Genomic DNA, 13,813 nt, shown 5'->3' on the forward strand with positions numbered 1-13,813 from the left:
AGAAACGTCTGGAGAAGGCGAAGAGGACGATTCAACCGCCCAAGTGAACCGATTCGTTGCCCCGTTGCCTACCGATCATAGCGCGGCCATCCGATCAGCAATCGATGTTGCTGTTTCCATTCGCGCTGGTTGTCCTGCCTGTATAGTGGAGCATAGTCTCAGTTACTACAACGACGGGACGATCGTGTCGAGAAGTTGTGCATTGACTGTTGATCGTGATGACCCTGTTAGCAATCATTTAGGAACCTTTCTTGCACCTTTATTCACGTCTACGTGTGTATGTTTGCGTCTGTGGTAATTTTGTCTTCCCTGGTTCGAGTTAGCGGAGAGAAGTGTGACGGTATTCTAATATCGGCGTACTAAAAGGCCACCACAGACTGACACATTGACGTTGAGATTACCTACTGCTTAGGCCTTCGATTTGACAATTTGTATCTGGCTAGGTAGCCATATTAGTATCATGCCAATCGAAACGTGAAGGGCCTACCGAAGTGTGATGATAGTATCTTAAGAAACGTGGCTCAGCCTGTATCGTTTCTCGTTTTAGCAACGCGAACAAACGCGTGTCCCGAAAACAGTGGCGTCTTTTTCCTGCTTGCACTGAGTGTGCGCGCGAGCGTAAGCCCATCATCTCCTTTCGAATTCTGTCCGTATCTAGGCTTAGTTGCATAGTACTATTCCAGGTGCAACACCTCGCCCGCAAGACGTACGCGATACGCTCCTGTGAAAGAGAGTACGTGACTAGAGATTACTGTGCTTACTGTTGAGGTGGGGGGGGGGTTGTCTGTCTGGTTGACTTCTTCCGTTATCTTGCGATCAGCGAACTATGACGAAGGGTCAGCTCCATTTTTGAATTGTCGACTGCATCTTTGCCGCTGAACGCAACTTGGCCATTACCATCACCAGCGTTACCTTTTCTTCCGGAACAGTTTGCGACGTCGACAATCGAGAATACCGACTAAATATGGCGGTAACCTACGCGAAAATCCTTTCGCTTGTTGCGGTGACTGCGGCAGTCCAGGCCGGATTCTACGCTGATAATGGCCTCGATCGAACTATTTCGTACCGCAGCTTGCCGAAACAGGAGAAACGTGAAATGGAAAATGAAATTCTGAATCTTCTCGGTCTTGATCGTCGGCCAAAGCCAAAAATCCATCAAACGTCAAACTCGGCTCCGAAATATCTGATCGACCTGTACAATCAGGTCGATCTAGAAGCTGAAGAAAAAAATGCGTCCTTTCGCGATGTCGATTTCGTCATCAGCTTTGTCAACCATCACAATAATCTCGAAGATGAACAGAGTATCGAACCCAAGTTGCGCTTCGATGTTAGTGATATTTCGCCGCAGGAAACCGTAATGCACGCTGCACTCAACCTTTATCGAAGAAACACTCGATCTGCCCAAGCCCAACCCGAAGCTGAGCAAGATACTTCAGAGGACGCTCAACCATCATCCGCTTACATGAGATCACCCCAAATTGTTCCGGCAGAAAGCGTCCACGCTATTCTCCAGGAAAAACAGAGCGAAGAGTCAATCGCGAGTAGTTTACCTACTCCGGTTAAAAGCACAACTTCTTCGACTACAGCATCAACCAGCCTGGTAACGCCTATCCATGATCAAAACACAGTTGAATCAACAATTCGTAATAAGAAAACGTCTACATCCAGCACTAGCATTAAAACACCCCATTTTCCTAGTACTACCAGCAGTTCTGTCACGACAACGACCGGTTCTAGCATTGCAGAGTCACCACAGAACGGACCTGTCTCAACATCAGAAGCAACGCAGGCCAAGTTGAGGCATCGCCGAATGGTATCCCCATCGTTGGACTATCCGGACGGGTTTGCGTTCTTCGACCAGCCCTTTGAAATTCAGGTGTTTTGCATGAGACATGGCAACTCGATCGGAGATATTGCACTCGAACCAGTTACCAATTACACCGTGGCTACCAACGAAACTGGATGGATCCAGCTGAATGCAACAAACCCACTTCTCAATTGGGTGAGTGCTCTTCGAAACCCCTCAATAACTAGTCGACGTATTCGTTTGTATTGTTTCACGATAAATTATCAAAACACATAGGAATGAGCTGATAACGCATGTATTGGCGTATTAATGGTAGTAGTAGTAGACAATAGAATTGAGGCTCTGAAGAATGTACTCTCGCAAGCACCGTTAAGAGACAGAGGCGTAGTGAGAGCAGACTTCTAGCTAGCGGTGTTAGCCAGCGATAAAGAACTGAGGACGTTTGTAAAAGCCATATCTAACCGTAGCGAGCTCTTGCTATCTTGCTTACAAACATTTGGTTGCTATCTTTTTATCTTATTATAGTAATACTATTAAGAAAAATCAAGTTTGCTCGATTTGATCGCTCTGTACCCCGTCCACCATTTAGGTGTCTTCTGGTCAACGTGCTGGCCCGTTTGTCTTAAAGGCAAATATATACGTATACATACGGACAGTGCACCTATACGTGTTTTATCTCAGCTTAATTAGCGGCACAAATAGAAGTAGCATTCTCACAGTTGGCAATAGGAATATACGTACTTGACAAGCAACGAACGCGTCTGATATTGTGACTTGGTATAATAAAGACAGCGAACAGACCGGTAATTTCCTCCTGTCGAAGTCGACTTACGTCGGCGAACGTGCTTTCAGCCTAACGAGATTTCAGGCGGCGACGTGGTCGTGGTCTTTGTAGGCACGTCGATTCCTATTTGGGAAGAATCAAGTAGCGGTTGATGATTTCGTTGAACGTTCTAATGCCACCATTGAACCGAACTCGTCGGTCTGAGGAGCGTACCGACAAACTGGTTGGCCTCTTCGTAAGCTGAGCTGAAAAACCCTAAAGAGGGTACTAGTAATACACCCCAAGTAAACAGACCGCCCTAAGCGGGCTACTGCATTTCGGTGGCGCCCGGCGGCTCGCCTCCGCCAGTTGTCTGTGAAGACGCGATTATCCATCGTTCTTTCATAGCCTCCTTAGCATCTCGCTAAAATGAAGATGTTAACCATGGTCAAAGCGACCATTAGCGGCCGATGCTGGTCGCTGTAGTGGTTGTGAGTGAATGACTTACTCTCTTTACTTCTCCCGCCCGCTGCGTCTTGTTTGTCTTCGCTGAACGTTCGTTATGTCTCTGTTTTTGTTTCGGTTATTCTTAGGTGGCCTTTCCCGGAGAAAACTTTGGTCTTGTGGTCCGTCTGATCGATCCGGAGTCCGGCGTGCAGCTTTCGCCTGCTCAGGTAGGTAGACAGAAGAGGCGGTCACGACGCGGATAGGAACAGCGGTGGCCGCCGCCGCGACGATAAAACAGTGGTGACGTCGCATCATTGGAGACGTCGAGGGCCATCTCGAAGAGCGTCCACCACAGACGGCCTGTACAAATAAACATGTCATCACAAACGGGCAATCTTGTTTATTGCCGCATTTTCGGATGCGGTAGTCTGTATTTAGTGTCAGCCAAGAAACAGCGAAACAATTTCATTGATTCGAACGTTGTGGGAGAAAGAAGCTTTATAACAGATTTGAGAAGAGTAAACAAAAATTATTTGTTGTTAGCCACTGCACTATAATTTAGTATATCCGAAGACATTTCTAAGAATTCAGCTACAAGATCCGAAGCGTGCGGCATGTGGAAATGCACAAAATAGCTATTAAGGAGCGGACAATAGGCTACCATCTTACTGCATTAGAACTGTATGCACTATCTCATTTGAGTTATCGTATACTATGTGAAGGGAACGACTGCTTTATGAGGCAATTACTGAGCCTAGCAGGAAAACTCTGCGATAAGGCTTTTCTCATCACGTGGCTGTTTTGTTTATTAACGCATCATCAATCACGTTATAATTCAATTAATCCCAGGCGGCGTACATAAATAGAGAATAAAGGAATTTGCAAAAGCTGAAGCTCACCTAGCTTTTACCAGTTTAGCTAAGCTGAAGGGTTCCCCTAGACCCGACTATCGTAGATAGCGTCGGCTGACAGTAACGCGAATCTAATAGCTATTATAGGATAAGCCTTTAATGTACTGTAACGTTGCAGGCAGGACTCGTCCTGGGTGCTACAGGGGAATTTGCCCCGTTCATGGCCGCTTTCATGAAGGAGGGGTCTGGTGGCAGACGTCGTTCTACCCGAGCGTCAGAAAAAAGCCGTCGGGGCCGCCAGCCAGCCAGCTCTATCAATGACGACGTTCCGTCATATGAAATCAGGTTTGTAAGTTTTAGTTCTAGGCAACTTTAGAGCACATACCTTATAACTTCCACGCTGATTAAGTGTCGAGAGAGCTCGACAGTCTACAGTTTAAAGACACCATGTATTGATGGTTAAGCAGGTTCAGTGTTCGAAACAGCTTTACAAATAGCTTGCTCTGGTAACTCATAAATCCCCTCCAACAAAAAAATATAAAGTACAAAGGTTGTACGATCAATACTGAAATCTGCTAATCTCCGATTGTCTTGTGCGTGCCCCCTTCTAGGCATCACTTTTCACGTCGGAATTCGTGCCAGAAACGGACCCTTTACGTGTCGTTCCGTGATCTCGGTTGGCAAGACTGGATCATTGCCCCCGATGGGTATTCAGCATTTTACTGTGACGGCGAATGCTCATTTCCGCTCAACATGAATGCCACGAACCATGCAATCGTTCAAACGCTCGTACATCTTGTGAGTCCGAGTCACGCTCCAACTGCGTGTTGTGCGCCTACGAAACTCTCGCCAATCATGGTTCTCTATTTTGACGATAACTCTAACGTCATACTGAAGAAGTACAGAAACATGGTTGTTAGATCTTGTGGCTGCCATTAATATTGAGTACTGCTTTGCGTTCTCTTCCGTGCGAAACCTTGAAGGCTTTTACGTGGGGTAAGTCGGAGTCCAATAACGTCGTTCTACAGTTGCCCTCTTCGCGGCTAAACTAGTAGCAAAGGAACCTACTAGAATATGAACGAAATTGTGCAACAGACTAGAAATAATATGAGAAACTATAGCACCGAAAACAACTGTTATAATATTGTGTAAATGGTAGCAATATACGCGAGCTCGGCGTCTGTACAGTTTTACAAGAATCGCTTGTAAATAATGGAAGCGAATTGCCGTGCCAGGACAAGTACAAAGCTAGGCTACAGCGGTGCTTTGGGCTCGTCGAAAGGTAGTCCTCACCTATTATACATAAATACAATATAACTATATAACAAACGATTATTATATGCTGTATTTGTAAGAATTTTCATTGTAATTGACAGATTGGTTTCTGTATACAACTCAATTCATATATATTGTTTATTTAGCTGGAATATTTATTTGTAAATAAATGTGTGTGTTATTCGATCAGCCCAAAACGGTTCACATATATATATACTTTGCAAGAAACTTCGCAAGACATTCTAGATATTCCAATTATGAATGGAATAGACCTTTATCAACATTCTATCTCATCGAATTATATTATAAAGGCATTAGTCGACCTAAATTTCAAACCCCATGGGCACATCCTTGTCATGGAGTTGGTGCGAAGTTAGCGGGTATCTGAAACTGTCCCTTTTCACTTTTCTGCATTTCTTTCCATTGTACACTTCGGCCTTTATGGTTTCGCTTCATTGTATTTCTGCACGTACTGCTGACAATCGTGTTGGGCTTCAATTGTCGCCATTTGCAATGTCTAGCCGCCGTTGCTCCCAGGTGGCGTCATTCTGTCGCCACCAACGCAAAAGCTTTGTGGGTTGGTTCTTCCGCTATCCTCCGCTGCGCCATGAGAAGAATGGTCTTCAAATTTCGTTGAAATTATTCACGCTTTGATTTGGGTCGTCGCAGCTTCGCCGATAGCTGCGGACTCCCAGAGCAAAGTAAAAATGTGGCTGAGATGCCATACTTTCGTTAGCCATCAGTTGATTCGTCGGTGGAGTACTTTCAATCGTCAAAAATAAGAAAGAGTACGCATTTTCCTGCTTTCTATTATGGGTTAGTGTGCATGAAGTGCTGGTACTATGAAGCTGGAGAAGAAGGTGCGGATTGCAGAAGCAATTTGTTAAAGGCATCGAGTACTTGACTATAGGCATCCCAACCGTATGGGTCGCAGTTATTAAATAGGTTATAGAGGATGCGAACGGACTCTAACAACTACTGCTAAAAGGTTAAATTAAATAAGGTGAAAATAGATTTCGATCGTGTTATTGGTGTACATTCAACGTTATAATAATTCTTAAAACTTGTAACAGTTACATGAACTTCAAGACTAGAAATTTCTCACTTTTTAATTAGAATTTCAATTAGAAGTACCCTACCTAACTTACTTGATTCGATCTAGAACAATCGATCACCGTCACCGTCACCGTCACCGTTAAACGTTTGAAGTCTTCCTTTCGTCGTCTTTGAAGTCTAGTAAAAGAGTTGTGGTCTATCGCCTACAGTAGTGAACCGCATTTACGCGTACTTTTCTCTTGCGCAACACTTACTATAAACATAGGTTTTATTTACTGAGAAATAATAATGATAATAATTGCCGTCTCTGCAGATAAGCATTTAGGTTTTTTTTCAATTAACCTACGCTTGAAGATTAATGTAACAACAGTGAAGCTAACGTACAGGTTTATGTTTATAGAGACATTTGTAATAGAGGTCAGGACAAAACTATATATCAATGAGCCTGAACTTCTTGCGGCTTTCACACAATGGGTATTTGATTTAACCAAATTTATTGATGCAATCGAATAATCCGACCTAGGCGCTGTCGTTTAGACATTAGGGATCCGTGTTATTTTATCGAGTTTGAAACACCGATCATAAATTATGGAAGAATCTGCCATGAATCGACAATGTTTGCATCAGACTGCTGAGCAGGGGTCTTATGAGGGATTATCAATTTTTAACACTAAACCTCTCAGTACCAGCAAATTTCGATATTAAATGGGTCGTGACGAATTAACTGAATTTGATGCACCGCGCTTGAATAGCCTTAACAGTTTCCGCATCAGCTGATATGTGTTCTTTTGATTGTAAGAACCAGATACGTCCGATGGCAACACCGGCCTCGAAATTTTCTCTAGTAGGACTCGCTATCTCAGCAAGTCCTTGCCCCTGTTGTTGTTGTTGTTGGCATATGGATTCGCATTCACATTTAAAATCTGTCGTTGAGCTGTTGAGCTTTTTCTGAACTAAGTTCTTAACTAAGAGCACTTACCTTTACGTTACCTTTCTAGGGGTAGCTCCGTGTCCTCGGATCTTTCAGCTTATAACGTTTTAATACCAAGTCTGACTGTGTAACCTTCCTTGCTCACTTAAGGGGCAATTTGAGCAAATAAAGGGAACACGTAAATGTCGTTAAAGGGGTGGATTTTGTAGGTGACTGGGCTGTCAGCCAGGCCGATTTGGTGCTTCATTCTCGAGAGATGGCCACTCGTTTTCTAAAGAACAACAAATCGCGTCATTTTTTAAGCCTGCCGTGTCTGCGATGAAGGATATCCTTTCATCAATTTCGGAGGATTTCACTGGTTGCAAAGATGAGGATTTCGTGAAAATAGTTTTCCGGGTATGGGCCTTCGGTGACCCTTAAGCGCTCGAACCTGAAAAATCCAACCAAATTCTCCCGGCGAGCAGAACTGATTACTGCAATCATCACAATTTACAACGAGCAAATAACTAGGCTACTTCCTGCATCAAACGACTATGCATCGGTGATTGGATAGGTCACCAACACTATCAAGCATGACTGATACGGCCCGACTGAGTGAAGGTGACACAGGCTCTTTTTGAGGTCCACGCATCAAAACGTCATTTATTTGCCCCATGAATTCGTTCACCTCAGCTTCAATCACGTCCAGGTTAAGGCGAACCTTACCATCCTCTGGAACTGAATGGTGAAGAAACATAAGCAGGAAAAGTCATCACCGCCGCCCTACGCAACAATTGATACTCGATAGCTACAATTTCTCACAAGTAATAGTATGAGTAGCAATATATTACGTATTAAGGAATAATAATGTATACTGTAGCAAAGCTTAGCAGCGATAAAAAAAAAATCATGAATTAGTTTGTCTGCTATTGCAAAATTATGCAAAAATCTTTGCCTAAATCAGGGTTAACGCTTTGTACGTCTTGTTTTTATTCCGTTAGATGAACAATGATAAGCAGCTGATTAAAAAACAAGTTGAATTCATAGAGATTTTGGATATATTCTATAACATTCATTAGTTTTGGCTATCGACGGATGTTTTTGAATTCTTGCGGGATTTTTTGGGCGCCGTAGACCACATGACATACTTCCTTTGTGCCGGGGACGATTTTCCAATGAATTAGATACATTTCTATTAAGTACAATGTTTACTGAAATTGTGGAGCGGAAGATCCAACCTATATGCATTGACAGGCTTTACGTAGAACGACACGCATCAATAAACATTTTATAGCTATATCTTAGGTGTCTTTCTTGCGATAACTTTTGATACAGGCTTTTAGCAAAAACTGCCAAGGTCTGGGGCCCTATCCAGATGGTCTTAATCAACCCGGCACGAGAAGGGATCATCGTACCTAATATAATAATAGCAACACTCAGCGAATAACGTTAATTCCATCCGATTAAATCCAACCACTTGCGCTTTCTCAGTTGGCGAAGGAGGTTGTTTCTATATTGACGACAAGCTGAGTAAGTTTTGTAAAGTATTATAATTATATATTCCAATTCTACGTACAATTTTTTAAAAACAGGCGCGACGAAGCAGACAATATGACGAATAATTTCGACTGCGAACTTCAACGAACTAAACGTGTCCAGAGGTAAATAAAACCGCTACGGAACAGTTAGAGGTGTTTGACAATATGATATAAAGCTGCTAGGCCGAGTTTTGTTATGATTTTGGCGTTTTTTTAATGGAAATGTCTAAAAAAAAAAAAAAAAAAAAAAAAAAAAACAGTAATGGGAAGCAATTTCGATGACGGAAAACTTTGTGGCTTATGCGATCATCTGTTGCACATCGATAGTGAACCTGTGGAGAATATCTTCATGACCTCAGACTCGGCTTTATCCTAGCTTATCTAACATGCGGGGAAGCAAATACAGGCCTATTTGCTTCGCAACAAAACAAACTATTCATATATATAGAGTGTTTAGCGTTTATCTGCCACTGCGCTATACTGGTTTCGGTATATTGTCGCCATTAATTAAATAGGAAATGTACGAACTGATAACATGATTTTTTAATGAAGCGTGACGTTTATGACAATTAAAGCGAAAAAAAAAAAAAGAATTTTTAAAAATTGTTCTGTGTACTCGCTTGTTATATTCGGGAAACGGATTTTGCCGTTTTCGGTCTCAGCTGGACCTTCAGAGCTGGCTTTTTGTTGAGTTATTATCGGTTTTGATTCCAATGATACCAAATTGTCAAGCTCATTCTCTGTTACGCTTCTGCCTTCAGCTTTACAATGGACAAGATCGAATAGGGCTTGTATATAACAGGCATGGCTCCCCACCAATCGCCCATTTCGTAGGTAATGTATTTGCTTGACTCAAACTGAGTGACCCGAACATTAAATACTGAGTTATAGCCAATTTAATAGCGACAACGAGTGCAATCAAAGTTCCCTGATATAGGCCACTACAATAAAAGGGGCTGATTAAATAGGATAGTAAATCTTGAAAAGATGGCCTGTGGAAAAAAGACATATCTCTTATTATGTGTAGCCGTTCCAACTTTCTGGGTATAAGACACATGAATTACGGTGCAATCTTCTATTGGAATATTTCAATAGTTTGCTGATGGTGTAGATTGGTAGTGAAACCTAGAAAACAAGAAACAACTATTTCTGTTATGAAGAGACAGACTTAATAAATGGCTAATAATGTTCGAACGTTCTTAAAGCGAATTAGTACACATCTGTTGTTGTTGTTGTTGTTGTTTTTTAGCTTTAACTGAACAACAAACCTGTCATTTGTCCTCTAATCGTAGTCTTATGAAAAGAGCGACGTATAGCAGTGACATTATTCAGTGTTACGTCCAGGGATGGACTGCGTTCATGAAAGCTTCCATCGCTAGGTCAGTTCCCCTACTGGGCCAAATCTCAAAGGTGTGCTTCTCTACTATCCAAATCAACGTTTCGAGCTTGATGTCCGGTACAGCTTTTGCTACCACGTATCGCTTCGTATGTTTCGACTTTTCAGCGTTGAGCGTTACTGTTAGCAAACAATTATTTCCTTATCTATCACGCTAGCAATAATACATGTAGCGATACGTTCGAGAACTTCACCGGCCGGCGGAAGACGTCCAGCACTTCAGGCTGAAATGACTAACGAACGGGCACGGCAAAAGTTACGTTGTAACAACAGTTTTACGTATGCCTCGACAATAACGAGTAAAGGACACTCTATGCACGCGTTGTGCCAATGAAGCTTTAGTGATCGACGACACAATTGAAGTTCTGAAGAACCTGATGCTTGGATGATGATTGATGTTATTGTGATTTCAGCAAGATTCTAAACATCAAAAGCTGCTGCTGCTGATGATGATGATGAAAAGATTCTGTATCATTGCGCCTGCTACCAATTTCGCTGTTCTATATGTTCTCCCGATGCTTGGGATAAGTGAAGCCTTTCTCCCCAAAAAAGCCTCTTTCTTACAATTCTAAGAACGAAATATTCTATGGAATGAAAAGCGAACGCGGAGGGGTCCAACAACAACGCTCGTCAAATGGCCACGCGAAGTTCTGCCATTAACTGAGCCAAGTGCTTTACACAGGCTACACTCAGGAATATCTGAACAAACATCGTATCACTAGCGAAATCAAACATCTCTTAATCAACACTAAACGGTCGAAGTTCGATATTGTGCCAATATGTTGAATTAACCGAAGAACAATAAACAATGATGACTCGTTTGCAGAAACTTAGACATGTTTGTTGACACCCACGAGACGCTTAGTTGTAAAAGCTTATTTTGGTTTGATCCCTTTAGCTAGAAGCGTTCCTATCGCTATGATTGATGAAAATAAAGATTATTATTGAGCCCGACGATATCGACCAAGTCCGATCGTTGCTGTTCGCCGTAGGTTACAGAAGCCTCAATCGTCAGTTACGGTTCAAAATTTTATTGCAAACGAGACAATATTATTTAGCTTCAAATTAGCCGAAACCATATTGGACCTGGCATAGATTTACTTAGAATTGCCTACCTCCACAGCGGAAGTTGCCACATTTGTCGACTGTTTACAAACATAGTAATATCATAATAGAGTCATATAGGTAATATTGATTATCATATTTTGTATATCGTAAATATAAACCATACTGGCCTTCTTCTAATAATTCAATTTGGACGCACATAGATAACAAAGACTGTGCCACAATCGAAATTTACATCAATGCATGTTGCCGAAGAAAGTAGAACTTCTAATGTGTAATGATCAGAACAAAAATTCGCGCTAAACTTCAATGTACCTTGCAACTTGGCTGTAAAAATAAGTTTTGATGCTGACGTTTTTCAGTGACAAACAACAACTGCTCCACTGTGATGATTTTGGCACGTAATCGGTTTCAGCGGTAGCTTCACATAAGTACAGATGCCATCCTTTCTACAAGTCGAACCATTACCTAGGTAGTAAGACAACGTGAAGACCCATTTTTCAAAGACCTAATAAAAACAGAAAAAACTGCTAGACGACAAGCCAATACGATGAGAAAGAGTTAGTTCCGTTCTGAGGTAGAAAAGTCAAGAACTCATCAAGCATACCTAGTTCATAAGACTTACCGACGCCTACACACAGTACAGCCAGCATAACATCGTGCGTGCATGCATGTTGTGACGGTCCTTCAAAGACGCCGCTGTTCGGCACAATGCAGAAAGCGGAAACAAAATCAAATGAAAACGCACCATATTCCCCCATCTGCATATTCCAGACGACGTATCCTAGAACCCTCCACTTCTTTAGAGTTTATTTGATGTTGATTTCTACAGAATAATCAGGTACCGCGCGTTTATTACAGGACATAGATTAGGCCAGGTTACGGATAATAGAAGCTTGAATCCTTCTAGCAAACACACAGACTGGTACCCAGGGCGCTGAATTCACTACGAATCTGTGCTAAATGCAGTGAAGTAGTTCATTCTTATTGCTTTTCAAGGTAGATTATATTAAATTTACAGAATACACCTGTATTCCAGAGTTGTTTTCCTTTCGACAGATGTTGTTTGTGCCCCCTTCGTATTTTCTCATTTTCGACACTTGTTGAACCTTGGGCGTCCGCTTACTATTGCAACTGAATTTATTCCCTTTAAGAGTAAATCACTGTCGATCGCCTATGTCTTTTTCCGAAGACGTCGAGCCCGTTTTGCCATATGCGGAGTATTTCGGTGTATATAACTTAATATAATTTTGATCGAAAGGAAAAAAAACACGGGCTTAGCCGGACTTACTGACATGTGGTAAAAGGTAACATCTGCCTGAGACCTGAATCATAATCATTCGATCATTGATACGATGATGACAAGTTATCTTTGTTGCTCAAGCATATAGCTTTACCATCACGTATTGTCCATTCGTGATAACGAGCGCACACACTAGTGATAAATTGCAGTGATTCTCTGTACATAAATTTTAAGTAGTACATAACTAAGAATAGTCTGTTAGAAAGACAAGACAATTTAACTACACAAATAGCGCCTATATTTCAATAACAAAAACGCTTGTTTAACAACTAGCTCTGCGTGCGGTAGAGACGTTGATTCCGTTTACGAATGCGGGATTAACAGCGGAAGATATAGGAGGAAGGCGTGCGAAACGTTAGCGTCTAATCACTGATACAGATAACGTAGGCTTACCCTTTTTACGTTCCAAGGCCGAAACTAATAAGCTGAAAAGGATTACACCACAATACGTAGTTACAATATTTAAATGCAATATCTCCTATAATGGTTTCTGTGTAAATCAACAGCCTATTTAAGCTACGCTGTAACACATTACATAAACTTTTCATTTAAAAATACATATATTTTGTCATGACGACATGATCCATTCTTTGATTAACGTATAGACGTCAACGCGTCGACGTAATTTCCGTATATCAGAAAAACAAAATGAAGTTGAACCTCTTAAAGAGGTGTTTTTATCTAAAAATGCCTGCTTTTTAGTAAATACTTCTTAAAGTTCACTTTATTTATAGATGTTCTGTTTAACCCAGTATCAATTCTTATATGTGGTCCATCCCTATACGGTATATATTAAGCTTGAAGGTTTATCTAAAAGATGCATTGTTGCACGAAAAAAACTCTTTAGTTTGCATTTTCTAAAAAGGAAGTCATCTCAAGCGGTAACTTGGCAATATCGGAGGACCTTTGAAATTGCCATTGAGGACAGCAGGAAACCTCGAAATCATTAAACCTCTTCAGTTAACACTCACACAATAGCTTCGTGTCGGGAAGTGCAAAGGCCGCGGTCTATTTTCATCTGCAACGAGTCCTATACTCACACTGATTTGGCCAAAAAAAACATACAGATCTGCTGATTCAAATCTGGCCGTCGATGACACCCAGTCACGGCGTATGCGCGTCGCTCTTTTCATTAGGTCACTCGACCTTCGCAGTCCTACTTAACGGATTATTCGGCATACCGCTAAGCAGCTTACCCAAGTCCAGTCTTTATGTCGCCAACTAATTCGCTAGAGCTTTCAACCCATGTAGCTACAGGTATTTCCTGCAATTGCTGCCACCGCTTCCGGCTCCATCTGTATGAACTAGAAAGGGCCAACATAAAGCTGATTGGAAAATTTCCACACATACACGTTAATCTTAAGCGGTAATAGTTTATTTGGCTGATTCTCCCTTTTATCTT

General features: G+C 41.8%; 2 protein-coding genes across 2 annotated transcripts; one reads left to right on the forward strand and one right to left on the reverse strand.

Annotated features, from left to right (window-relative positions):
• Positions 1–89: 89 nt before the first annotated feature.
• On the forward strand, positions 90–5,340 carry gbb (TGF-beta family member glass bottom boat). Its single transcript, XM_022854021.2, has 4 exons — positions 90–2,002; positions 3,164–3,244; positions 4,047–4,213; positions 4,480–5,340. The coding sequence occupies exons 1-4, from the start codon at positions 965–967 to the stop codon at positions 4,805–4,807; spliced, it is 1,614 nt and encodes a 537-aa protein (XP_022709756.1). The 5' UTR covers positions 90–964; the 3' UTR covers positions 4,808–5,340.
• On the reverse strand, positions 5,258–13,472 carry LOC147751847 (uncharacterized). Its single transcript, XM_086973332.1, has 3 exons — positions 13,383–13,472; positions 11,734–12,836; positions 5,258–7,847 (listed from the first exon to the last, which is right to left on the reverse strand). Exons 2-3 carry the CDS (start codon positions 11,873–11,875, stop codon positions 7,654–7,656), a joined length of 336 nt encoding a protein of 111 aa, XP_086829458.1. The 5' UTR covers positions 11,876–12,836; positions 13,383–13,472; the 3' UTR covers positions 5,258–7,653.
• Positions 13,473–13,813: the final 341 nt, after the last annotated feature.

This window comes from Varroa jacobsoni, unplaced genomic scaffold, assembly GCF_002532875.2.
Source record: "Varroa jacobsoni isolate VJ856 unplaced genomic scaffold, vjacob_1.0 contig02489, whole genome shotgun sequence".
NCBI lineage: Eukaryota > Metazoa > Arthropoda > Arachnida > Mesostigmata > Varroidae > Varroa > Varroa jacobsoni.

Coding starts and splice junctions, on each gene's coding strand:
- gbb (XM_022854021.2), top strand. CDS start 965: ATGGCGGTAACCTACGCGAAAATCCTTTCGCTTGTTGCGGTGACTGCG. Junction 3,245..4,046: donor TGCAGCTTTCGCCTGCTCAG/GTAGGTAGACAG, acceptor GTAACGTTGCAG/GCAGGACTCGTCCTGGGTGC. Junction 4,214..4,479: donor GTTCCGTCATATGAAATCAG/GTTTGTAAGTTT, acceptor GCCCCCTTCTAG/GCATCACTTTTCACGTCGGA.
- LOC147751847 (XM_086973332.1), bottom strand. CDS start 11,875: ATGCAGATGGGGGAATATGGTGCGTTTTCATTTGATTTTGTTTCCGCT. Junction 7,848..11,733: donor TGTACTGTGTGTAGGCGTCG/GTAAGTCTTATG, acceptor TTCACCATTCAG/TTCCAGAGGATGGTAAGGTT.